At 37.6% G+C, this 27,700-nt stretch overlaps 1 protein-coding gene across 7 annotated transcripts in view; it reads left to right on the forward strand.

The window, feature by feature from the left end:
* SEMA5A (semaphorin 5A) overlaps positions 1–26,976 on the forward strand; it is a 323,210-nt gene extending 296,234 nt beyond the window's left edge. For all 7 annotated transcript variants that reach the window (XM_005484272.4, XM_005484273.4, XM_026791761.2 and 4 more), the window contains 6 exons: positions 1,773–1,991; positions 10,922–11,092; positions 16,112–16,267; positions 18,288–18,335; positions 20,550–20,761; positions 22,159–26,976. In XM_005484272.4, coding sequence (XP_005484329.2) covers positions 1,773–1,991; positions 10,922–11,092; positions 16,112–16,267; positions 18,288–18,335; positions 20,550–20,761; positions 22,159–22,278 — 926 coding nt within the window. In that variant the 3' untranslated portion in view covers positions 22,279–26,976. The remainder of the gene's footprint in view (positions 1–1,772; positions 1,992–10,921; positions 11,093–16,111; positions 16,268–18,287; positions 18,336–20,549; positions 20,762–22,158) is intronic.
* The last annotated feature ends 724 nt before the right edge of the window (positions 26,977–27,700 follow it).

Consider the following 27,700-nt stretch of genomic DNA (forward strand, 5'->3'; position numbering starts at 1 on the left):
GAAAATTCTAAAAGCCCCTTTATGAACACTTTATTAAGTACTGTAAAATTGTAAAAAGACTGGTCCTTATAATAAATTTTTTAATGCTTTGAAAAGAAGAAAACTCAGGGGAACACTTGCTGCCAACAAAACTCCACACTGAAAAGATTATTTTTGGAATATTTTTCTGTTTCAGTTCTAAGCTACCTTAGAGCTTTGCCTTAGAAGATTCCACTCCCCAGTCCCCAATTTAAATGACAAGAAGTCTAATACCATAATGTCAGATAAGGTTGCACGTTTTTCTTAGGACTTAAAAAGCCACACATATCCTGAAAAAATGTCTTCAAAATATCCTAGTATTCTTATGAAGTGTGTGATGGATTGACCAGCACAAAGTGATACACCCTGCAGTGAGTTCTGAATGGAATGACTGGCAGTCTGGTCTGATTATACTTTTTTCATTGTTTGCATTGCTCTTAATTTAATAACTTAAAAACCCCCTTGATTTAGAATTCTGGTATTAAATATATTATTATTTTGTTTTCAGAGCTCACTGTGTACATAAGCTGAGAATTTCCATGACCAGAGTGATACAAAATTGCATAAAAAGGGTCTCACAGAGCAGGAAAGTGGACCTGTATTCATAATTCACGTTCTGTTTCTCTGTACTTGCTCCCCTTTTTGCATTTGAATGTATGTCATGTTTTTTGAAATGCTGCTTTTAATATCTGTGTAACAGAATCTGGCTCAGCAGGAGAGAAATAGTTACCCTCTATAATTCCTGAAAGGTTTTATCCATTTTCAGTCATTTTTATACTGCAGTTCTGCTGTTTTCTTATTAATTTCAGCAGTTTCTTATTATCAGTATTTCTATGTCAATGTATCATCATTCCAATATTGCACTTTATCAAGCGTTGAATAAAAACAGGCAAACCCTCATCTACTTTGGGATGATTGTGAACATATTTCTTGAAGAAGAAGTTAAGCAGTGTTACTAATGCCATAAGCATGGATAGAAATTGGGAGGACACTGCAAATAAGAGGCTCCTCCATCATGGTTATGCAGAAGGCTGATCCTGTTCAGTGCAGCACTGCTGTTGGGCAGACTCCTCACGGTATTATTTCTGTCTGTTTTCATGGCATCGTTCAGTAAATCTTCTGTTTCTTCGTCTCCGTTTCATACTTCCACAGTACTTATGCCTGTGGGTAGGGCACAGGACAATTCCTTAAGAATAGACATTTGTGCTGCAGTTAGAGCTGCCAACAATCCCCCTGCATTTCTCCACTGTTGATGCAATTCATCTGTACTTATGTTATCAATACTGAAGCTCTAGCACAGAGAGCCTGCCACATCCTCTGCTGGCTGAAGTACCATTCACAGGACCTTCTCTCATCAAAGCTACTTTAGTAAGTACTTGTAATAAAAGCTGCAGTTATTGGTCCATCTCCATATATTTGGAGATTTTCTGATGGTAATTCCTGTGCAAGAGAGAGATAATTTTTATCATTCTTAGGTGGAGTAAATTGTCTAGTTCAGTCATTGCGGCCATAAAGCTTTAATGGAAGTGTGGGATCCAACTCTTCACTTGAGTTCTGTGTGATTGTGAAATTTCTGTTGAAGAAAAGATTCTTAGGATGAAACTAGGGTTTGGATTGTGAGGCTAAAGGACAGGACCCTTCTCTTCATATTATTTACTAATAGAAGCCTATTTACTAATAGAAGAGGAAAAGGTTGTTTTGGGATGAGACACCATTTTAATTCAGTATTACTTTTTTGATCCTTTGTTTATTAGGATTGTCAGGGGACTTCCTGCGTTCTGGAAGATACTCTGCCCATACCATCAATGGTGCCTGGTCACCCTGGTCTCCGTGGTCTCAGTGCAGTCGTGACTGCAGTAGAGGTATCCGGAATCGCAAACGGGTCTGCAGCAATCCTGAGCCCAAGTATGGGGGACTTCCTTGCCTTGGCCCATCTCTGGAGTACCAGGAATGCAACATTTTGCCTTGCCCAGGTAAGTTTCAAATGAAATGAAAGAAGTTAAAACAAAATAGCTCATCCTCAAATTTATATCTTCCATATTTGATTCGTTTTGGTTTTTTTTTCTTATTTTAGTTGGTGAGTTTTGGGTTTGTTTTGGTTCTTGAATCAATTACAGCTCAAATTTACCTTTATAATGTGAGTGGATTTGGGTAATATTCCTGTGTTATGTCAATAAATTTATCATCAAGAGTATTAATAGCTATATCTTTTTTCTCTTGTGAGACTGGCTTTAAAAATATAATTTTAGTATGTAAACTTATAGGAAAACAAAAATCATAAGAATTCTGGCAAGACATGAAATCTGGCCTACTCTTTATTTAAACTCAAAATATTATTTTCATCACAGTGGTTGCTGGCATTAAATCTGTGTTAGCTTTTAAGTGTAGAGTTGCCAGCAAATAAGGTTCACAACTGATCACTGAATTAGATGGTTATTCAAGCAGTCTATAAAGATTGTTCTTGGAATCTTGAGTTTCTCCTTAATTTAAAGTTGTTTTATTATTCTATGAAAGGGATTACAAGTAGAATATATGTTTACAAGAAAATACTTTGGATTAAAAATCATCGTTCCATCTCCAACCTAAGGGGAAAAAAAAAAAATCTTGGTTTCGGTCACGTCTCACCCTTCATAAAACAAACATTCAAACTGAAAGGCTTTTGACCTTTGCAGAGGCTTTGTGGAAAAAGAAAGGGGAAAGGTATAGGAGAAGACATGAAGAAAAGAAGGTGCTGTTGGTTTAGAAAGAGAGAGTACAAGTTAAGAAAAAATAGAGAGGAAGAAGGAAAGGAGACTGAATGACTCAGTTCTTTCCAGCAGCAACAAATAAATTTAGAAATAAGATTTAATACATCTTTAATTATAATAATTATGCATAGCAGTGCTTCATATTTTATTGTTGAAGACTTGAAGATTTTATCATTTATTCGAGTGCGGACCTGAAGAAATTCTATGGCTTTATACCTACTACGTATGTGTACCACTATTTTAAAGCATATATGTGTATTAATATATACATATATGGTTTCAAATTAAAACTGTATTTCTGAAATCATGGATACATAGATACATATTTATTTTTTAATCATATTTTTAATAATATTCTTTAAATAATTTTTTCCAGTCTTTTTGCAGATTGGAAAAATCTTTCCCTAAGCTTTTAAAGCCCTCTAACAGTCACTGTCCATTCCTTGCACCAGAATTTAAGCTGAAGATCTGTGCAGAAAACACTTCCCTCTCGGGAAGACACAGTTCCTTGAAAAACATGTTTCCATCTTGAATTGAACCTGAGCAATATGTTTTGGCACACAGCCTACAAACCCAGAAGCTCTGTGAATATTCTGGCTGTTTGCTGAAAGCAAATTTCTCTGCAGTTTTATTGCTAATAGGAACAGTAAGATTGTTGGAAAACTTGAATGCCCTGAGGCACTCAAACCCCCAGCTCTCCTTCTGGTGGGGCAGATCCATGGGAAATTTCTATTGAGGATCCCTGTTTTGATCTGGGGAAACACCCATTGAGCCATTGAAGTTCTAAAAGAGGCACTGGGCACAGCCAGCCAGTGCTTTCTGCTGAAATTTTCTTGCTGTATCCAAGGAGGAATGTAGCTACAGTTGCTCATTTTCTAGTTTCTCTGACTGTGAGTGTGAACATCTAAGGAGATCAAGGGAAGAGGTGAAGCTTCTTTCTGAGGCATGAAGCATGACCAGTGAAGGGGGTCCATGTTTTCTACACTAAGCTCTATTGGAGAGAGGTGGAAGGGAACCAACAGAGAGCCAAAATTTTTTCAGAGAATTAGGAAATTGTGGTCTAAGTCTTCTCCATGTGGGCATAGCCCTAGTGCATGATCTGATTCATTAGTTCCCAGACTGGAATCATAATGCCTTGCTTTTCTGGGATAATAAAATGATAAATGATTCTGTTTCATGTAACTGCACTGTTCAAGTAGTTTGGCAGTAATTCATTAAATCAAAGATTTAGAAGACCATTGTACCAATGTGTGCAAACCTCCCCAGGGATGTATGCAGTAGGTGAAGCAACCTAAAACATAGCAACTCCTCGCTGGCTTCTGCTTCCCTTGCAAAGGGAATCTCCCCATGGGACACTGCCCTCAGCCTCCTCTGAAGCATGTGAATGGTGTGGTGTAAGGTACCAGCTCTGTTCACAAGCTCTGAGATCCTGATTGTGCCACCATACTGTAGTAACTGAAATACATTCGTTAAATGGACACAGATTGTCTATAATACTGGGCTAGATTTATTGTTTAGCCCTTGCTGTTGATTTTCAAATTAAATGCTATCTTGAATTTTTGTTTTTTAAAGTTTAAATTAGTCACAAGTTTTCAGAAGTGGTATTTTTATTAAGCTCTGCAGCTATTCACTGCTAGTTCATTTTTTGAAAGAAATTGTTTTAACCAGTAAAACACACCTAATAACATTGTTGTAGAGGCCCTAGTTGTTTATGAGATAGACAATATCCTGGACTAAAAAACATCATTTTAAAGCAGAAGTTAAAACTGCGCTTTGAATTTGAAAATATTTTCAAAGATCTGTTGATATAAAGCATAGTGGACCTTTCTGGAGCAAGAAGTGTTACCCTGATATATCTAATAATTTTATTCAGAGACAAGTTTTATTTTTCTTTTCAGTGCAAAGCAAATTTGAATAAAGATGTAGAGAATGAAGTAGTTAGATGTATCATAGCCTATTATAAGGAATCACAAAGTTCCTCAGCTACAGAATTACTGTTTGCTAGTAATTAAGAAAAAACATAGTAGACTAAATCAGATCTCAGATAAATCTGAAGGGAAAACTTTGCAAGCACTAGATGTAATTGATTTTTTGAGACATGGCAGAGTAAAATATTATTGCAGAATAAGGTTTACCCATAAATTAGACATTGTAGGAAGGAAATAAATTCTTACTGGAGAAGCCCACCAATAAATTAGAATTCTCTTAATTTTTAATTGAAGAGACAGAAAGGCTAAGGAATGTGAGTGCATTTTGTTCTTTTGTTCTTTCTGACCTTGACCTGAAAATGTTTTCCATAGTACTAGAATTAAAATTGCAATAAAGAATTTGATGCTAAGATTTTCCTGAGCTCTTCCAGGGTAAGGACAGCTTCACCTGCTTCCTTTTGGCTGGGATGGATTGTTACCCTTTAGTAACAATCCATCCCAGTCATTACACTTCCAGAAATATCTGGTTAGCTGGCAGAGGTGTGATGGAAGCCATAGAGGACCATTCCTGCCACTGCAAGCTCAGTTCTGCTTTGCTTCCTCTTCTGCTTATTGCAGGCAGGGTCAATCTCTCATGATGTAAAGTGCTGACAAAGGGGAGTGATAGAGAAATATATTGAGCAGTGCTTAAGTCATGCTGAAAGTCAGTAGGGCTTAATGCTTCTCAATGAATTAATCTGGACTCAGTGTCATCCTGGAAGATACTAAGTGCTGTGAAGGACTAACACAATAAAAAAGCCCATGGAGCAATCAAAGTGTACAAGGCTGTCTTGTCTGGTTAACTGTCTTGCAACCCTTGCATCATCTTAAATATACTTACTAATATATTAATAAACAGAAATTGTTAGTTAAATGCAGGCTCCCAGAACTTCAAAAAATTACTGAAATCATCTAGACTCTGCCTTCAGCAAGTTCTACTAAAGCTTTTTTAGGCCTGCAGGGGAGAAACTGAAATTTTTTTCTGCAGTAGTAAATGGTCCACTGATGGGCAAATTGGTAGCAGTCACTGGGGCTTTTGCTCATAGTATTTGAAGGCTGAATATATAATAGTAATTGAACAGTGCCAGAAAATTGCCAGAAATTGTACCCAGGTCCTGGAAGATGATTTTTCATATTGTTCAAGTTTTAGAATGATCCCTCATATAATTTTGTCTTCAACTAACTATCACTCTCCCAAATCAGCTGCAGAAATAGTTTGTGAGCCAGAGTAGTGTAAAGGCATGTTCATAAAGTACTGTTTCCATCTGGGTAAGCTACTTTGAGGGGCAGGAGAGTTTGAACTATTGTTTTGCACTAGCGAATTATGCTTTGAACCTGTGCCTCAGCTCTTTTTTTATGTCTCAGAGATGTGAATAGCATTAAGCTGGCAAGAACTGAACTGAACAGGCTTAATAACTGTGAATGCTCACTGACATTTTTGTTTTCTTTGAGTTACTAATCTGCAGTCAATAAGGAGTCTAAAATCAGTCATATCAAGATCTTGTTGTCCTTGGGGGATTTGCAAGATATTTACATTATGAAGAGAAATAGATGATGAAGAGAAGTGTTGTTTGAATGACAAATTCTGCAAATCTACAAAAATTACAGGAATTTGCTTACTGTAAGATCTCTTTGCCTGACAATGTTACAACCTAAAGGACCTTAAGAACACTGTTCTAGTTCATAGTATTGCCCATCTCTTCAGTTATCTCTGTAGAAAAAGACAGCTTTTCTTCATTTGTGTTTTTTTTTTGTTTCTTATTGCCTTCTCTTATATTCCTTTGCATAGGGACATGGGGATGTGCCTTAATGGGACATTTAAGAGCTGTGTGAGCACCACTGTGTAGCATGAGCTACAGGAGTTCCTGTTCTCTCTTCTCCTCAGGGCATGGTGAAGAATCAGAGGAAAAGGACAGTTGCCATCTCTTAGATTTGAAATTCTGATACTTCATGAAAATATTTTGTGATTTTACTAATTTCAGATTTTTATTATAGTAGCTCTAGTTTAGTTCAGTTGCGACTTTTTAGCTGAGAAAATCTGAATAAATTCAAATGTCACTAAACTTGCTAATAACAATAATGAGTTTCAGATATACAAAAATCCCTGAAAGACTATTTAAGTTATTTATGCATCTCCTAAAGCCATTTGCTTTTTATTGGTTTTTTTTTCTTCTTCTTTATTGTTTTAATTTCCTCCGAATATTTTTTCTTTGATCTCACACTTGGCCACAAGAAAACAAGAATGTATTTAAAACAATAGAATTTATCCTGCAGTAGCTTCATAAATCAGAAGGAAAAAAAATTACTCCAGTAAATGGAAGGTGAAGCCCCTCTCATAACATGCACTGATCTCTCTGGGCTGCTTCTGTAGCCAGCAAGAAGAGGGATTAGCTGATCTTTGAAACAGCAGTTGGTTTTCTGATTTAAAAGTCTCAGTTACAGGTTTAAATCCAAGTAGACCCTTAGATTTTGTTATTGTTCTTTTCTTAGAAACATTTGTTTACCTTGTGTTTCTGCATTGCACTATTTTGACTGTTTCATCCAGCATTGCTTTTATGACTAAAAGGTATCACAGAAATAAGACTTTGTCTTTGTAAACTATGATGTAAAAATTGCTCCTTTCCCACCCTTAATCATGCAGCAGTACTCCACAGGACTGGGAAAAAGCAGTAGACTAAGTGATGTGGAATGGGATGGTCCCCAGATGTCTGGAAGGGAGCAGTAGGCTGCCCAATATGCAGACAGCTCATAAAGGAGCCTGCAATTCTGTCTGTGTTCTCATGAAAGCAGGTGAGGTCAGTGTGTCTGCCCAGACTTCCTTGTAAAACCCAAACTTTTACAAGTTTATCCAGTTTACTTTATTGTCTCTTGGAAATTCTCCAGTTGTGTGGATGTTTTGTCGTGTCCTCAGGAGATCCCATTTCTGTACACTGTTTCTTCCTGGCACATCCTCTTCCCTATGGTATGTTTTTTTTTTTTTCATTGCAGTGAAGAAATACTTATTAACCTCAGCAACAACCAGCAGGCAAAAAGTTGTTTGCTTTGCTCTAAAGGAAAGTGCACTGTTTGATAGCGCACTTCTAGCTAAAAAGTACCTTCTTCGTAAAGGGACCAACCTCAGCAATTGTCAGAAAATGTAAAGACTCTCTAAATCTTTCATTGTGCAACTACTTTAATGACTTTCTTTTGTCCAATATCTCTACAAAATGGTTATGTAAAGAAACTGTAGTGACTGGAACTTTCCTTGCTGCTGTGTATTTTTCCTCCTATAAGAGGCAGAAATAACATTAAGGGCTCCATGACAAAAGGAAAAAAAGGGAAAAAAAATCCCAGATGGTGCTGTGTTGCTAAGCAACTTAAAGAAAGATGAAAGAAACCACAGAGCTCTATTTAGGTCTTGTAAAAACTCAAGCAGTAAATACCCACTCCTTTGATCTTATTTAACCATGATGATGCCTTATTATCCTCTATTGCTGAAAAGAAAAATTTCTGGGGACAGATAAAAGAGGTAGTTACAATAGTCCTTGAAAGGTTAGACGCAGCCTGTCAGTAAATAGTTACTAACAAAAACCAAAACCAGATATAATTGTACTGTCGAGCTCAACTAGGATCAAATCTGACATTTTCTGTTATATTTGTCCCATGCCACCTTCCCCAGACCCACTTCTCTCTTTACATCTGAAGCCCAATAGTACAGCTGTGATCACGGCAGTTGTGGAACACGGTGTGGTGACATTCCTGGGTGTCACATCGGGCTTTGCGTTCTTGGCCACCTGTAGATCGATGGCAATTTCAAATGCAGGTGCATTTGTAATTCTCACTCTGGTCCATTGAAAAATAAGTAAGGAGGTGTTGGGGGTCACTGTCTCCATTAAAGCAAACAATATTTGCAGACAATTTATGTTCTGTGTAGTTGATCTCAGGCAGAATCAATTCTGTTTCATGAAGGTCTGTATGCTGCAGCAGACTTGCCTCTGATTATTCATTTGAGCTAGTCAAAGATCGCATTAAAAAAAAAATAAAAAAGAGAGTATCTAGAAAGGTAAAGCCTTTATGTCATATGAAATAAATAGCTTGGGTAACAGCTTCTGCTTTTATTTGGTGTAATTTAAAAAACAGAAAAAAGAGGCAAGTTTTGAATAAAAGATGCTGTGTCTTGAAATTGTTATAAAATTGCACAGAATATTTCATCTGCACTGAAGACAAATAACCTATGGCTTTCTTTGATATGAGTTTGCATAATACTGCATTAATAGAGTTATCTCAGGCAAAAAGACATATTTGTTTTCCAGTGAAAAGTATGAATAAGAAAAATATAAGTAAGAGAACAAGTCAGATACTCTACCAAGATACAGTATTTATTTATGATAGGTGGTATAAAACTCTCTCATGCATGATGATTTGTTGTATGATGTAGCAATCATTGAATTCCTTAATAATGGAAATAATTTATTCAAATTGCATACTTGGAATATAGTACCAGATTATGGAAATCCTGTCTGTCAAATAAATTAGTTGCAAGAGTTTTCATGACTACCGTTCTTAGCAAGGAAGTTCCAAGTCCATGCTTTCTTGATGTTTAGGATGATGTTGCAAATAAACAATCCTGGGAATAAAATGCAGTATATTCAACAACTTCAGTTACAGGATTAGTAAATAGTCTTTGGTATGCAATAAGGAATTATCTGTTTGATTATCAGTTGAGAACCTGAAGCTGTATTCTATCTGAAATTACATTTAAAATGCATGTATAGCTTTTAATATCAAAATTCTCCTAGCTCATTTTCTCACTGTTGAAGACTTTACATAGAAATCATTTTACTCAGCTCACCAAGTGCATTTGTGATGTGCAATCCTGCGAAGCCAAAAGGAGTATTTTTTTAAAATGTTCTATATCTCCATCTAAGAGAGAACTTAAATGCAAATACCACATAGATATTTTCACTGTAAGCTAATTTTTTTAAGATTTGTAACCTTTTTTTTGTGGTAAGAGATAATAATGGAATAGCATTTCAGTAAACCAGTAGAAACTATCCATTGAAATTGAAACTATCATTAATTGAACAGAGAAGATCAAAAAGACATGGTAAACAACTTACTTCTGTAAGAATTCAAATGGTAATACTTTAAAAAACGGTTTGAAAAGAAATTAATCTTTTTTGTAGGATATGAAAATTTTGGAAGTTTAGGTTTTTGTAAGAAGATGAATGAAGAAAATACTGCTTCCCTGGGAGAGGTACATCTGACTTTGTCACGTGGCTACGCATACGATGTCTTTGGCAGATGGGCTGTAATGTGGCTCTAAATACCTGAAACACATCCTGAAGCAGTAGCTTTAATAACAGGGGCTCAAAGGAGCCAGACTGGTGCAGGCAATGAAATGAACTTTCATTTAAATCTTGTCTAGTGGCCATGTGTCATAAACCATATTATCAATGAGTCTCCCATGAAATCCAGACTACATTTCAGAAGAAGGTTGTAAAAACTTGACTGGAGAATCGTTTGACATACTTGAATAAGTAAACGCAAAAGAAGGTGGGGAGGAGAAGGTTAATGATAATATTTATTCTTCAAAAACTTGTTTTGGAAACTTAAAATTGCAACTCCTTTTTGTCAATGTGTGTTGCTTTCTTAAGCTTCTGCCACTGTTCTATTTCTGACATCTGTGGTAGAGCTGTGTTAAGACTGTAAGATTATATTGGCCCATCAAATCCTACAACTGTATTAGGTCATTTGAAATGGGTTGTAGGGTTAAGGCATTCCACCTGTGTTGAGAAACAAATTCTGAATTCCTCCATCCTTCTGTTGCTATTATTTCGCTAGGTTTTATTCGTATCAACAAAATCTATTCTGAGCTTATGATATTTCTGCTAAACAAGCTTTGGTATTTTGTTTCCTCAAAACCGAGAAAAGAAAAATCAAGATTTTTGCCCTTAAAGATATTATGATACCCCCTAAAAGTGTCTTTTATGTATGAGTAATTTTGTTAGACTTTTCCAGCATACCAGGGCCTTTTTAAATTAAGTTGCATTGTGATTAAATTTGTGGGAACTATGTTCAGTGACAGCTAAAAATATCCAATAAGTTCAGTAGGCCATGAATTAGATCTACAGAATATGACAAAGATGAGCTGGATTATGTCATGTCTCGCATCAACTTGGAAAAATGCAGTATTCTTTGTCTTTTCAGTGGATGGAGGCTGGTCTTGCTGGTCGTCCTGGTCAAAGTGCTCAGCCACGTGTGGAGGAGGGCATTACATGAGAACCCGCTCATGCACAAACCCAGCCCCAGCGTACGGAGGGGATATCTGCCTTGGCCTGCACACGGAGGAAGCACTCTGCAACACACAGCCATGTCCAGGTACCCATCCATCTTTGGTCTTTGTGTGCCACAGAATAAGGCATTCCCACTCAGGCAACATATTGCCCTTGATCTATTATTCAGGAGCAAATAATTTCTCTCCCTTATTAAGTGCACAATCAGCCCTTACATGCTACAGTAAATCAAGTACTAGCAGAATACATTCTACAGGAGACTACCTCCTTCCTCCCTCTTTAAAAATTAAAATCTAAGTTGCTATATCTGAATCTGGATTAAGTAAAATTGTATAATATTTGCAGTGGACCTCATCCCATTAAAATGAGACTTTTAGTAAAAATATCACAAAGAAGTGCTTTTGTTACAACACCAAACATTCACAGCAAGCAAATTCCTGAGGTTAATATTCAACATGTGTCATCACATCAGGTGATATCAGGTCCTTTAAGTAGATAATATTTGTCCTGTTTTAATATAAAACACAAAGGAAACTTTCATGGTCTTTGTAAAACTCCTTCTTCAACTTTTAATGTTAAGGAACAAAGACCTGATCTTTTTAAATGACAATGGAGTGCTTAGTAGATGAAATGTCTCAGCACTCCTGCTAGTTGTATGATAATATGGATCATATCTATTTCTGTAACTTTGACTCTGCCTTTTGACTCATCTTAAAGGAAGCTATTTTTTAAATTTAAATTTAAGTGAGAAATTGAGATTAAAATCACTTTCATTTATTGTTATTAAAATCACTTTCATTTATTGCTGATTAGTGGATTACAGACAACAGCAAAAGAAAAGTAAGGAGCTCTGATGCCACACTGTATTACTTGTTTCACTTAGAGCTCCTAGACTTTATAGCAAAAGTTTTCTGTTCATGTGATGAGGCTATGCAAGTGAAGGCAAAAGCCCCTGTATGGCAGACTTTGAATGGATCATATTACTTCTTATGATTCTTTCCTTCTCTAGGCACTATATATCTTCCAGCAGAATAAAAGTACCTACTTTGTCAAAATTAAAGCAGATTGGTTTTAAAAAAACCTCCAATTGCGTTAAAAAAAAAAAAAAAAAGGCCAAGCATAGAAATCAGTTGATTATTTGATTTTTTGAGACAAATATTGTACATTTGTATGCAGAAGTCTCACAGCTGCCTTGAAATCCTTTAAGGCATCTTTGAAAGGTCAGAGCTGGAGTGTTCATTGTGCTAGTATTGTAGCTATTTCTCTTGTTGTGCATTTATTTTCTACCACCATTCTCCTATAAATGACAGTTTGCAAACATTCATAAATAATGCTTTCATCTCATTTTGACCTGCTTGTGACCCAGATTTTGGAGCAGATGCAGAATTCAGGAGGAGGTTGGTTTCATTCATCTTAGTTTAAGAAAGTGGAAACTCATATAAAACAATAACATTTCAGAAGCTTAAAATGTATTTTTCACATTCCGTAATGTTTTATTGATACTTCAATCTCACTGAAAATTTGCCGTAGGTTTTTGAAACAGCAGTTATCCACTAGCTGTGAGAATGGCCCTTGCCTCATGTTTACAATATAGATTTCACAACTGCTTTTTACTGCTCTTATTTCACATGGGTATGGGTCAAAAATAACCACAGTGCTTCATAGATCAAGTTGGACAGACACTTGAACACCTGCAGAGCCATTTTCTTGGGGTAAGGACCCGGGGAAGAGTGGTTTGTCCTTGTGCAGATCTGAAAACACCATTGCTGACATTCACTGCTTGAGTGACATGCTCAGTGTAAGAGAATAGTAATGGCACTTGGAATCTAAGAACAACCATCCAGAACAGAAATTAATATGCAAAAAATGGAAATGATTTATAACATTTCTTAAGTTGTGAAAAGAATGAAGATTTTTTTGGCATTTGAAATGCTCTTTTTTTTTCCAAACAAAACTAGCAGCGAACAAAACTTTCTGGAATCCTGATACTAAGGATTTGTTGAGGATGTAGAGATTTAATGGAAAATCCAACTGAAAGTATTCAAGTATGCACTTAAAAGAAAGTAACAGGCTTGTGTCTGTAAAACACATCAGTTTTTCATCTTTCCTTTTAAAAGCCTTGTCATTGAGTTTGTCATTTTTATTTAAATTTACTCAAATGAAATCACAGCAATATGAAAGGAAGCACTATTGATCAATAGTGGCTGATTATCAGTAAGTGTAACCCATTGCAATGTGTCTGCAATATGTTGCATAAAACAGTATTTTATGCCTTAAGTATTTAGTGCTTTTCAAAGAGGTGAAAATACTTTCTGTCGTTGGATTGGTAACTTGCACATACAAACAATGGACAAAGCAGCTGAGCATTTAGAAATGGTGGTGTAATACTGTATGAAAGAGATTTAAATGTTACATTGATTAATCTGATCTTTGTGCAGTGCTGCCTTCACCAAGGGATCTCTTAGGAATTGCTTTATCTTAACCTGGCATCAAAGGCCAGCCAAGAGTCTGTAGGAAGAAGATGTGACATGTCATGATTAAGCCTTGCCATGTTAGAGGTGAAAAGCAGTTCAGCAGGTTAAACACCTCTCCAATTGACCTTCTCTTTTACATTCTCATGACTTGTGCACAGAACTGAGGAGCAAGTTCAGGTGCCTGACTGAGGTGCAAGAGAGCCTCAGATACTTTGAAGGTATCAAAGGAATGAGGCAAGATAGCTGAGTCCGTACAAAATAATGCAAAAGCTGTGGGATCACCTTCCCAGGGATGGCACATCTGACAATTTGAAGTCATGCATCTGTTAGTCTCGGGTGTTTTACTCCTCTGCAGCTCTCTGAGCTCCCAACTACCTCTTCAAACCACAGGTTTGGTGTGAGGACCCACCAAACCCACCATTGCAGGAGTGACCCTCTGTTTCATGCTTGCACTGATGTCCTCCCTCTCTCTCCTGCTCTGATTCTGTGTGCCAGATGAAGCTGATCGGCTCAGCACCGGACCCAGACTACCTGTCCTGCAGTGTCTGATGCACTGCAGGACTCACACAGTTTCTTTATGGGTCCCCTAAGGAGCAGGACAGAACAGTAACCTTGCCCAATCACTCATTTATGACTTAGCATGATCCCTGTGTACTCTGATGATCCTATTTCATCATGGGATGTAGCTCCTTCAGCAAAGGATCTGGCAGGCCAAAAGCACATTGGACAAGATGGGGCTGCAGAGTGCACCAGCAACAAGATGCATTTAGGATTCCCACAACTATTTTGGCACCTGCTGCATATATCCCAATTATACCAAGACTGGACAAGAATCTTGGCTCTGGCTTAAGCATGCTGTCTGCCGCCAGTGAGAACTGGGCCAAGATTTGTAATGGGCAACATTCCTTTAAGCTTAAATGAGTAGGACTTCATTGTTACTAAATATTTAGGGTAAAGATCCATATACTTATTTAGGGTAAAGATCCATATACTTATTTTACTTAAATCTAGCAGCTGACACTGGAGGTGATAACAGCAGCTCCTGGATGTGCCACACTAAGCAGGAAAACAAAAAGAAGCCTGTCCATTTGCTTTACTCCCACCTCAGCTCTCCTACTCCCCTGAATTAGGGTTGAAATACATTTTGGCATCTGCCTCTGTGCTCCTAGTAACCACTCTGCAAATGAGCCCCTCCCAGAACCTTTTCTAAGAAACAGAAAAGCCAAAGGACAGAGCTGAGTATTTCTGCTACTCACAATAACAAGATCTTACAAGCTGATTGTATCAAGATGTTTGTCTTGTTGTTCAAACAAGGCCTCATCAAGACAGTTACTAATTGTTCATTAAATATCAATATCCTAGTTCCTACATGACCTGCTAGGTAAATGTATTTAATAAACAACAGCTATTGCTTGGCATTTTTCAAGACTACAGTCTCAAATATTTCTGCTGCAGTCTGTTATATTTTAGATGACTGAGAGTTTTAACTTCTTTCCTGTGTGAACAAGGGGAAAGTAATAAGTAAATGTGAACCTTGTATTCTGGAATTATACAAGACATTAGAAGGGGCCCCAAATACTGTAAAACTTCCTTTTCTTTCCACCTGATAAACAGTGTAGAAAAGCTTCACTAATTCACTAATTGTAATGTTTTTCAATCTAACTTGAATCAAAATTAAAAAATACAGTTTTTCATTGAGCCAAAATGAGATTTTGTAAAATTTCTTCATGTTGGCATAAAATCACTTAAAATTTTGAAGTAAAAACAAGTTTGGTTTGGAGTAGTAGGACTCTATTTATTCTATGTCAAAACCATAAAGCCTGTCTCTGTGGCAAGGCTGACAGAAGAAAGGAAGTTTACCTGATCTCTGTCTTTCCTACATTTGCCAAACTCAGAAGAGTCCTATGAAGGCAAGGCTTGGCCTTGAGTTGTAAGAATGCTGAGTGCAGTAAACTCACACCACCTCATGGGAATGAGATCAATTCACTTCACTTAAGGAAAGTATCTGAGATCACACAGGCATGAAATAAAAATATCTTAATCAAAGCTACATGAGGAGAGGAAGAAATATAGAAAAGAACTAGAAGGTGACAAACTGAATGGGGAAGAGAAGATGAGAATCTACAGCCAAGAAATGAACCTGAAATAGGAAAAGCTAAAAAAGAACACTTTAAGAAATCTTCAAGATGCTTCTATTTTGGGGTTAAATACGCATCCTGTTTCAGAATGGAATACTCTTATAGTTCTCTTTGCTACTGGTCAGGTACATTAAAAAATGCAGTGCGTTTGTCCACCCTAATGACCTAGACTAGAATTAATTCCACAGCTATCACTCTTTCAGTCACCCCCACAGAACCCTCCAGCTTCTCACTTCCACAGACAAAAGCCATGGCAGAAGCCAAAACCATGAGATGTCTGTGGCAAATTTACCCTCACACCCACATTTCAGAGACTTCTGCCAAAGCCAAACTGCCTTTGTTTAATCGGAATGAAGGAGCTGCTAGATGGTGGTGGCTGGGGAGGAGGCTTTCTGTCCTAACTCAGAAATACAAGCTATTTCTCTCTCCCTCAGTGCATGTGAACTCCTTAATCCCAGTGTCTGCATGTGTGTCCCTCTCTGCCTGTTGCAGACAGCTGGTCCGAGTGGTCCGAGTGGTCTGACTGCGACTCGTCTGGCCTCCAGACTCGCGCTCGGCAGTGCATCCTTGTGTTCCCTGTGGGCAGCCAGTGCACGGGCAACACCACGGAGAGCCGAGCCTGCGGGGTGGACTCCAACTTCATACCAGGTGAGATCACATCAGCCAGCTCCTTGGAGGATTAGGGAAATCTCTCAAGGTTTCAGCACCGAGGCATAGCACTGTTCCAGACTGCACCGTGCAGATCCATGAGCTGAAGCAGAGCTTGCCTTTAGTCAGCACAAGGATGTTGTTCTACTGTGTAGAGACAGTGTATCTTGGTGTCTACATAAAAATGTGTCCCATGGCACCCAGTGTCACTGCCTTGGTTAGTCAAGGTCACAGCATTCTGCAAGTCTGTCCCATTCTACTTGGTAGCAGGGGATGAGTACACACAGAAAGCAGAAATAGTTTACTTTTTATTTTAAGTGGTTTTGGGACTTGGATTATTAAAGAAATGTTGCTGTGGCTTTTGTGGATTGCATGTACAAAATGGGTGCTCTGGTTGTAAGTCTGGAAATCATTTCAGACAGTCCCTTACCTTGATAACTGCTCAGAAAGGTAAATACTATTAGCTTTGCCTCCAGTCTTATCTCCCATGACTGCTAAGTACCTGATGAATTGTCACATTATGTATTATTCTATAGTATTAGTTGAAACTCATGACTGTACTTTTGTTTTTAAATCACAGGAGTCATTTAAATCCGCACAACAGTATGGATGGTCACAATGCCCTGCTGTTAACAGCTGACTTTCTCCCTATGTACATTAAAAATAGCTAGGGTTCTTTTCACAGACGGAAGAATTTACATTTTAACGTATCATTTGAAATGTAGCTGTGTTTATTCAGTGCTGCAACCTTTTCTTTGAGTGACTGTGCAGTAAACTATAGTACAATGTAACAAAGACATCAGCAAAGTTAAACTCAGTTTTTATGGATGGTGCATAATGCTTTAACTCCCAAACTGTATTTTCCTCTAAAACCAATGTGAAAAATGTCAGTATGAAAGCAAAAACGCCCACATTGTATTTTCCCTTTTCTAAGGCTTTTGAAGCTCTATTAATATCCGCATTCTGTGAATCTGCAGCTTAATCCAATATCAGCTCTACCTGTTGTTTTGGAAGGAAGGCATTTTCAGAATCTGAAACAAGCCACCATGTCTCTTGTCCTTCTGGTTTGCTGCTTCTCCTCACATTACCAGTAAGAGAGCAGATAAGGCCATGCCATTACTCCCACCTTAGTGAATCAAGCTTGCTTTCTCTGGTTCACTTGGCTCACTTTTTTCATCCAGGTCTTCTAACTGAGGGGTTTCCTCCCTAGCTCTTGGCTGAAAAGACCAATCCCTGCAGAAGTGGCAACCTTCCTCTGTTGTAAGAACTGGGCACATAGTACTAGCCCATTTCTGTATCTTTTACCTCACTTCATTTTTTCTCTTGGAAAGACGTTATCAAAAAACTTCAAATTCTCCTTTTTTGAAATCTGGTGTCAGCTACTCCACTTGTATACAAATGATCCTTGACCCTTTCAGAGAGGTTCAAGAGACTGATTTGTAAGGCAGAACTTCCCTTCATGGTCTGGAAGTAAGGAGTGGAAAAGCTTGTTCGCCTACAGATTTTATCCTGTATTTTCAAAGTAAAAATGGTAAGGATACTGGCTGGAATTGCATTTAATTAGTTTACTACTGAGACCTACAAAATTAGCAGTTGTCTTTTTTGAAGATGTATAAATTCCCACTTTTCACATTAGTGCTAGATGTGACTTCTGGAAGTAATGAGCACATTTGAAGGCAAGGTAATTAAACTGTAGTTAATTTTACTTCAGTAAATCAACTCTTTCTCCACAAGCCTAAACTCCACAAGAATGTTTCCATGTACATTTCATCCTTTTTATTCCAGAGATGTTTTGAGCAAGAATTAAAAATAAGTTGTTGCTTTTGCTTGGGAAACTAAGGAGCCTGAAGATGTCATAGGTGCTTTCTATTAATTCTACCACAAAGTAAAAATATTTTTTACCTTTAATTGAAGTGGATTTAATAGAATGAATTTTTTAATCCTTTCTGTGTTAATCTAACTAGAAGTTCTCTGTAATATTTTTTTCTCCTTGGCCTAAATGGTTTATTCGTTTTTCTAGAAATATCTGTGGCACGATCCAGCAGCATAGAAGAGAAACGATGTGGCGGTAAGCTTTGCAGCTCAAGATGGCTGTTAAATGCTGAAATGTTGATTCTCCAATTTTGATTTTGTTTCACCTTTTGCACTCTCTTATTAGTAATAGTCTACCTTCCAAATGCTGCATTCTCATTATTTACGCTTGTACAGAAAAATGTAGTTACTACAGGATTTCTCATTAAATATCAGTCTGTCATTGGTGACCTTTGAGAGTAGAACATGCATTATTGGATGTTTTTATTTTCTTCTTTGTCAGTGTAGCAGTCACCCTTGTACTCCAAAAGAAATATCTATAATAATCTAGTTATGAGAAGGTTGAAATTTGTAAATTTGTTGCTCCGCCTTTTTCAGGATAACAAGTGCACAAACCTCTTTTAGACTCCAAACAAACAGCAGAAAAACAGCCTGCTAACAAATTTAATAGCCCAGACTCTATCTGGGACTCATTTTGAGCTTCATTTTCAGAGACAAAACTGAAAAGTGAATAAAAGGTTGCATTCTGGAGAGTCGTGATGCTAGAAAAATAGATCTTGAAAGGAAAAACTTTTAAAACCACTAAACATAAGAAAAAGAAGAAAGAAGAAGGAAAATGAACTTTTTTTTTTTTTCTGTGCTGAGCTATCACGCTTAGTCTGTGTCGTCATGGTAATAGCTCTGGCCAGTCCTTGTATTCTTCCATGCACAGATAAGCTGCATTTTTAACCTAATAAAGGACAATGAAAGAGCAGAGGTTTTGAAAGGGTACTTGTGCATATGGTAACTTGTTATGGGAGCAAAGATAATGTAATTTGATTTTTTTTGCTAATTAGCAGTTGTAATCTGAAAACATTTTGCCAAATTCTACAGCACTGGGAAACCCTCATAAAGGTGTAGAAGGATATTTTACTGATAGATCAATATACTGACACAGTCAACTGAGTCACCTAAATATTAGTTTGTGTTACTAGATACCCAGTAGGCATGTAAAGGTTTTGTAAACCTTAGATTTTACAAAAAATGAGACCCATGTGCTGGCCCATTTTTCTGTATCACAGTGAAAAAGATTAGCATCAATATATCAGTTTTAAATCCTTAATTTGTACATTTAGGCAACAACAAACAAATTTTCAGTCATGCTAAGATGAAATTTCCAACCTGAGCTTCTCAGTGATACTTCTCCCCTAAAGTAAATGAAAAAGCACAGCTCCTGTTCAAAATAACGATGGAAAGCAGTCCAGTTTGTTTATTTTGAGCTAATCCTACTGGTACCATATCTGATCTGGTTTCTTTGTTCAGTAACATCAGGGGATGATTGTGCTTTAAGTTCCCTCCTACAGTTTCATGCAGCAATGGGCTTCCTCTCGGTTTTAATCCTTGCGTAGGTGGAGAGGGTTTCCCATGGTCTGATGCCATTGTGCCTGTAAAGAGCAGAGCAGACAGGAGGGTGCTGGGCTCTGAGGTGTTGCATTTGCACTCTCTGGCTGCCCTGCTTAAAGGTGTATTGAGATTCAAGGAGTCTATCTCTCTCCACTTCCCATTTCCCCCTGCAATGCTACCATTTCTTCCCTACTCCCTCTTAAATAAAGAAAAAGTTCCAAGAGCTGGAGAAGGAAACAAACTGGCCAAGATACAAAAGGAATGATAACCAGCAAGAATTAAAGCAGAGATGGAAGAAACATCTGCTGCTGCTTCTGGGATATTCATCCAGTAAAAGAGATATGGAAAACATTTATGGAATGCAGGAATAGAGTTCAATGATATCAGGATTTTTTCAGTTCTGCCACAAGTCACTGTATACAAGAGAAAAAACTGTAATAACAGCAGAGGAGGTGATACTGTAGTTCACTGAAAGAAAAAAACTATTTATGTATACTATATACATAATTTATACATAACAAGGCTCTGTTATACAGTCTGAAAAAAAAAACCCAATGAACTATTCAAACATATGGAATGCAATTAATTTTTCTTTTATTTGCATTCTGAACTTATTTAAGCATCTTTCAATGATCTCTACTTAAAGAGATGTATGGGTATCTGAGATTCTTATAATGGTCCCTTCAGGGAGGTAAAATGAATTTACTACTGTAGGAATAAACCATCGCAATTGAGATGTTTCAGGGAAACACATGAAAATTCCCCTATCCTTATTTGAATCAAACACTTGTCTACATTTTCCCCCGAGCTGAAGCTTTTACTGCTACTGCCTCAAAATTAAGATTGCCTTCTTCTCTCCGCTCCGCAGAGTTCAACATGTTCCACATGATCGCAGTGGGATTGAGCAGCTCAATCCTCGGGTGCCTTCTCACCCTGCTTGTTTACACCTACTGCCAGCGGTACCAGCAGCAGTCCCACGACGCCACCGTCATCCACCCGGTGTCACCCGCTCCGCTCAACACCAGCATCACCAACCACATCAACAAACTGGACAAATACGACTCTGTGGAGGCCATCAAGGTGAGCGAGCAGAGGGCTGGGAGCTACTCAGTGCACCTAGATGACATTTCTCCCCTATCCAAAGAATTCTCCTTGCTGCTTTTCTGCAGTGGCATTTGAGCTCAGCTTGTGCTGATTGTTAATGACAAAAGCAGATTTCACTTGAGGTATTGTAATTGCAGATCCTTTCACTTGTCAATCCCTGTTAGGCAGGAAGTTGGATTTTGCATCTGTGTATAATTTATACAGCAGGTTTTGCTGGGAAAAAAGCAAATCACTCAAGTTGTTTTGTGTTGTTTTTTTTTTTGTTTTTTTTTTTTTGTTCTAATTGTGTTCCCTTGTGGCTTGTTCAAGAAGTAAATAGAGCCATTTACCATGGCATCTACTGAAGAAATTCCTTTGGCTCTGATGATCCAGTTTCAAGGGCACTGTTCATCTTCCAGCTCTGTGTGTCTATATGGGAGATGTACCTGGTGAATATATTCTGGGTCAGACCCCCAGCTACTGTTTATAGCCAAACTACTCTGTGAAAAAGCAGTACAGGTGTACTGAGAGTCTATAATGATATCCGTACTATTTCATCATTATTCCCAAATTGCTCTTCTCTTTTTGTGACCTTTTAAAATAACTCTGCTTTTCAGATCCATTAAATTAAGGAAGGATGTGCATTTTGAAAATACCTACTTCAGTATCTGCAGATTACAAAGTTTATTTATGCATCTGCAAAGCTTTTTTGCAAATGAGGATTTTTCCTAAATCCTACTTGGATAATCCAGTTCTTAATTTCTGCATTTTTCTTTCTAATTAAAGACATTCTAATGAAAATTATTAAAAACAGCAAGAAAAGTCTGGATCTTCTAGTCAGCAGTGGAATATGAACCTAATTTAAAGCTTTCTGTAATTCCACATCATCTCTCTAGATAGCTACAGAAACAAAAAAAAAAACCATTCCTCTGAAAATTAGTATTCTAAATACCTATATTAATTTTTTAAAAAACAGATTTTATGCTTTAAGGCCTTCAGACATTTATGCCACTTGAAAATCAGGGAATTAAGACAGTAAAGAGAAAATAATACTTATTCAGTTAAAAGATAGTGACTCATTCTAATAGGAAGGACTGCATGTATATGATTAAAAATATTAACAGAATCATAAAATTAGTTCTCTAATATTATAGGGGAAAATGCCTGGCTTTATGAAGTAGAATTACTTTCTGTAGGAATGTTATTATGTAAGAAGATACTTCTTGCAAATGCAAGTTTCTGTAGATGTACAAGTATTTCTCAATGCGTTTCTGACTGACTTACTATACACAGGTATGTGCCACAAAAACTGCCTTGGTGAAAGAGCACTTAGTGGTTATCTTTCCTGTGTCCTTTTCATTTTCTGATTTCTTTTTTTCTCCTTTTCTTCTCAGGCATTCAACAAAAACAACCTGATTCTAGAGGAGAGAAACAAATACTTCAATCCACATGTTACTGCAAAGACTTATTCTAATACCTATTTTACAGATTTCAATAATTATGATGAATACTAATTGGCTTGTGTATTTTCTGGCCTCCTGTAACTCCCCAGTCCCAAGGCCTGTGCTACTCAAGTGCTCATGTGATTGAGGCTTCAGAGATGAAGTTCAGAGACATTTCAAGCACGATCCAAGCCATCAAATCCCATTGCTGCCAAAAGCCCAAACCGCCTGTTTGTGACATGATGTTTTCTTTGCAGAATGCAAGGTTGGCCTTCAGTGTCAGGGGCAGCTGTAGCCCCACAGTGTTGCTGGACCACTCATGAGGATTGCATTGCTTTTCTCAGTTTCATAAATTTCCACTCATATTTCTCTAACAAGTGACTAAGTCATTCCGGAGTCTTAAAAAGAAATTATAATGTTACCCCTTAAATCTGGGCCAGGAGTGCAAATCTAATTTTCTTTCTAGGCATTGTCTTTTATTTCCTTGGGGTTTAAAAAGGGAGCTTTGCTGTTAGCCCTCTGTGCAGTCTCCTGAAGCTCACACTGCCAAAAAGAGCTCACAAGGTGCTGGGGATGACAAGAAGAAATGTGGTGGTTTAGTGATCCTCTGCAGCAGCTCTGGGCTCTGTAGGCTGATCTTCCTGGGCTGTAAATCACTCTGGCTGCAGTTCAGCTGCTCAGAGTGCAGAGAGGTACTAAGGCTGTACCGAGGGATACAATCTTGTAATTAACCCGGACACCTCCGGGGTCAGTGGTTTGCAGCTGCAAGCCGAGCCCAGTCACACAACGCCTTCACCTTGCTCAGTTTAATTTTTGCGAGGGTGTGGAAGGGCATGTCCCAAGGGAGCCCGAGGGAGGAGGGCAGGTGGGAGAGGCACACTGGGAGGTTTGTCTCTGTGTCTTTAACAAGCCAGCCTTGCTGCAGCATGTGGATTTGTTGTGGCATTCCACAGGCTTCCTCTCCCTGGTGCGTGCCCATGGGACACGCTTGTCTCTGATGGCTGTGGCCACTAGGCTGGCCCAGAGCAGTACAAGTGCACTGTGTATTGTGTGCCATCTCTGGCTCTTGGGGGCGTGTAGGCATAATCATAGATCTGCTTTTTTCTTTCCAGCTTTTACTTTATATGCACGTGTCTGACAAACAAAGCTGGCTCAGAGAATATAAATACATTTGCAAGGGGCTGTCTCATCTTGCTGCCATGTCTGACCTGCATCAGTCAGCCCCTAGAGGAACATTCTTATGGTGTTTCAAGTGATGATCTTGTTGGATTTCATTGATGTACATATTTAAGTTTTAAGTTATCAGTTTTAATTCCTTTTGTAGTGGTAGATGAGGAAACACAGTTTTATACCATTTTTCTTTGTCTTGTCTGTATTCACCCACATTCATGACATTTTTATTTTTGTATCTGAAATTTTATATGTATAACTAAAAAGAAAATTGCAGGGATTTGAGTCAGATTTTACAGAGTTTATAGTAGCAAGGAAGCATTTGCTATTCTCAGAAGCTAGTGAGAAGAAATTAAGTGAATATTAAGGATTAAAGGACTGGGTTTTCATTTTCTTGCTAAAAGCAAAGACTGTAGCGCTAGAATACTAGGGAGGTGTGCAAGGAGAAGCAGAGTGGAAATGTTATCATTCTGTTTAGAGCGCTTGCAAGTTAGGTTATGGTATGATAGACAAATAGAGAAAAACATGTGTATATTATAATGATTTGCCACTATATAGGAAAAAAAATCAAAAAGTACCAATAAACACTTCCCTAGCAATGGTAAATACTGTATCTACTCATGACAGTGAGCTGTATTTTGGAATGGGGATAGATCTGAATGTAGCACTATGCTTCCAATCTGTTCTACAGAAAAATGAAAAAATTCAAAATGGTCTTTAAAACGCTATGCAGTAAAATGAACACACATTTGCCATCTATGAAAGTAATTAAGATCAGCCACCTATTTTTTTCCAGCTGAATAGTTCTCCCTGTTACTAACTCAGCTAAATGAAAACACCTCGCCTTCACACCACCTCATCTCCAGAAAGTATAATAATGCTGGGTCTCTATAATTTGTGATTTTTTACTGTACATTAGATTTGATTTTCCATGAATAAATTAGCTGATTGCTGTGAGTAAGAGAAAATTTTCTTTGCAAGAAATAGAGGGAAGAAAAACTCTCCAAGTCATAACCAGTATGGTATTTCAATTACTGTGTTCATGCTAAAAGATAAATTTTATATTTAAATAAGATAAAATAAAACCTATATTGTTGCTACTGCCAAGAAAAAGCAGCACATGTACATACGCACGTATGAACAACATTGTTCCTTTCTGCCCCTGTATTAAGAGCACATTAGTCCAACTTCTGAATTTTATATTTAGACTATTAGTTTTGAGACCAATACCTTTAAAAGATTTGAACTATGTATTTTTATTTTACATTTTTTAATTAAAATTACTGAAATTATCTTCTTTTTCTGAACTCCTTAGTAGTTTAAGGCGCACCTAACTTTATAGTGATCTATTTTTCATTCTTTTGGTGGATAAATACATATGTTAGATATGTGTTATATAGGTGTTAATAATACCCTTGGTTAAGTCTGCATGATCATAGGTAGAAGTCAATTTAACAGATGCTCAGTCTGCTCACATTTCCCTCCCCTAAAGGGGTATTTCAGGTGTTCCAGATCTTTGAGCAGCTCCCATGCCAATATGTCAGGAAAGTAATTATTTTAATTATTTTTCTTCATGATTTAGCTTCCTAAATTTAGTTGTTCTATATCACAAATAGGAATATATTCAAAATTCTATCTGAAGCAGCAGGGTAAACGTGGAAATTTCACAGCACTTAAATGAGAAAAACTAGATGGCAAGATCTCCTTGTCAAGCTAGGTTGTAAGACAAGTTTTGAAGCCTTTAGATATTTGTGTCTTAGATAATTTTAAAGGACCCCAAATGCACTGCCTTTATCAGTATTTTCACCTTCTGAATTCTGTGTAGCTATCCTGGTAGTATAGTACAGCTTTTTCTAGTACATGGAGCAAAGCAAAGTGCAGTCTCCATTAATTTTCAACTGACTTTAGCATTTTTTCTAAAATAGGCTACAAAGCTGAAAAAGCAGATTTCATAGAATTGTTTAGGTTGGAAGATGTCCAAGATCAAGTCCAACAATTAACCTAGCTCTGCCAAGTCCCCTATAAAAAGATGTCTATTTCTTCCTGAAAGCTCTTATTTTTCTGTCAAAAATATAACAAGTGGGCATTTCCTGCAAACCTTGTTTAAGCCAATAGAGCTCTCAAATTTTCTCAAGGATAAAATGTGGTTCTGAAAACATTGCTTTTTTTCTTTGAAAGTGAAAATCTAGTCCCTTGCTCATCAAATGCCAAGCTTAAGTATCTTCCATCCTTTTGCTTGGATAAAGTGGTCTGTTTTGGACAAATAATTGTATTACCTCTGAAGCCATTAGTTACTATTACTAACCATGCTTACACTGATTGCATAAATTTATAAATGCTTCTTTATTTTGAATGCAAACAGTTTGGCAGAAAAATGAAAATTCTCGAAGTTGTTGCCATGTAGCCCTGCTGCATGGAGGGAGAAGGAAGCAAGGCTGCCAGTCCCATCCTGCACGGTACAGACGCTCATTGGCCAACTCAAAGTACTGCTATGCCTGAGTGCACATTTTGTGCTTATTTTTTATTTTTCTGAATCATAGCATATGTTCCTCGGTTGCTTAGAAAATTGACTCCCATGTTTGCAGATATATCTTGGACGTTGATTTGAGTTTGATGATCTTCATGGCCTTTTTAAGTTACTCTATGTAGAAGCTTTTCCAGCTGTTTGCAGTCACCTGATGTTGAAGCAGTGTGGTTTGGCTAAAACTAATTGAGAGATTTTTTTACTAGGATTAGGAATTTTATAAGAGAGGGGAAGAAAGAATGGGGCTTAAATGGCTTTGATTTCCAGGCTATTAAGCAGTACTGATTAAAGTCTCACATTGGTGTGGGGTACTGTGCATTTAGTTAGCTCTACCAGAGATCCACGCCAGACTCTGGGAAAATACCAGTCCAGCATACAAATCAGGAGCTACTGAAGCACTTATGTTAGCGAAGAAATTTCTCAGAGCATCAGACCATATGGCTGTTCAAACCAGAAAAAAATGTAAAAGGTCCCAGATGTAAGTAAAATGTTGATAGGATTAAATGCTTCAGTATTTTTTTCTTCATAATTATAGAATAAATATATTCACTTTAAATGTGGGACCAGTTTTAATAAAATCGGCGCAACATGAGCACATTCCTAATGTTGACTGTATGCATAATGGCTTTGCTGTATGAGATCAATTCTGTAAACAATTTGGTCCAAGCTTATCTTGCTCTGCTTGAGGCATCTAGCCAATTTTAACTGTAGCTGCCACCAGCATTGTCTGTGTCTCATCTAGGAAAACATACTTAGATGGGCAGAGTACATCCTGATGAGGGCTTGTGTCTCTCCACCAACACTGCAGTGAGCCTAGAGAGAGATGCTTGTAATTTGCAGAGTAATTTCCGTGCCTAGGTTGGCATAAGCTAGGCTCTTGGATATAATTTTACTCATCACATAAGTAACCACACCAAGATCAATGGTATATATGTAACAAGTTACTTATTTTAATGTGTTTACAGAATTGAGCCCAAAATATATTGCTTCTGCACAAATCCATGCACAGTACAAGATGACTTCAATAGTAAAAAAAACAGATTCATTTAAAATTGTTCACAAGCAAATCTGCATCTTGATATCAGGGAATAATACGTGTTCATTGTGTGGGGTATTTGAATTCATTCCTTTCTTTGCTAAATAAATGAATGATAAAACAAGATACTGCTTGACTTCATTTAAAAGCCATTCTTCCAAATAAAAAAGGATTGTGGGATCTGTGGACATTTTCCCTTTTTTCTGTCTACTCTTCTCCACAAAAATGAACCCGTTTGTGGCTGAAATAGTCTTTAGCTGGACTGTTCTGTGTCACTAAATGAATGCTTTGCATTGTGTTGCCATGCGACAACATTCTCTGACTGGGATGGTACAAAGAGGGAAGTACGCAAACCTGGGAGGTTTGGCAACAATTTCAGCCCCAGCAGAAGCAAGGATAGGCAGAAGTGAAACCAAAAACATAGAAGAATGTGACTGGAGGCTTCGCAAACTTGTCAATAAACTCAAAGGAACACAGGGGCTTTTTGGGAACTACAAAGGGTGAGGCTATCCAGACTGTAAGCTCCTTGGTAATCAAACCAACTAGTAGCTCAAGAAAAGGCAGTCTGATTGCAACAGGTATTTGTGCAAAGTTGCCTGGTGACCCTGGTGGCACGGGTGACACTGTCAACATCAGGCTAACCAGAGGGGGTAGAAGTACTCTCACAAGCAGGGAGCACCGCTGTACAGGTGGCATGTTGACAATACCAAATATCCTTCTTGTTGGCCAGAAGGATAAGGCAAGAGGAGCAGGTCTGTAGAGCT

This window comes from Zonotrichia albicollis, chromosome 1, assembly GCF_047830755.1.
Source record: "Zonotrichia albicollis isolate bZonAlb1 chromosome 1, bZonAlb1.hap1, whole genome shotgun sequence".
Classification (NCBI taxonomy): Eukaryota; Metazoa; Chordata; class Aves; order Passeriformes; family Passerellidae; genus Zonotrichia; species Zonotrichia albicollis.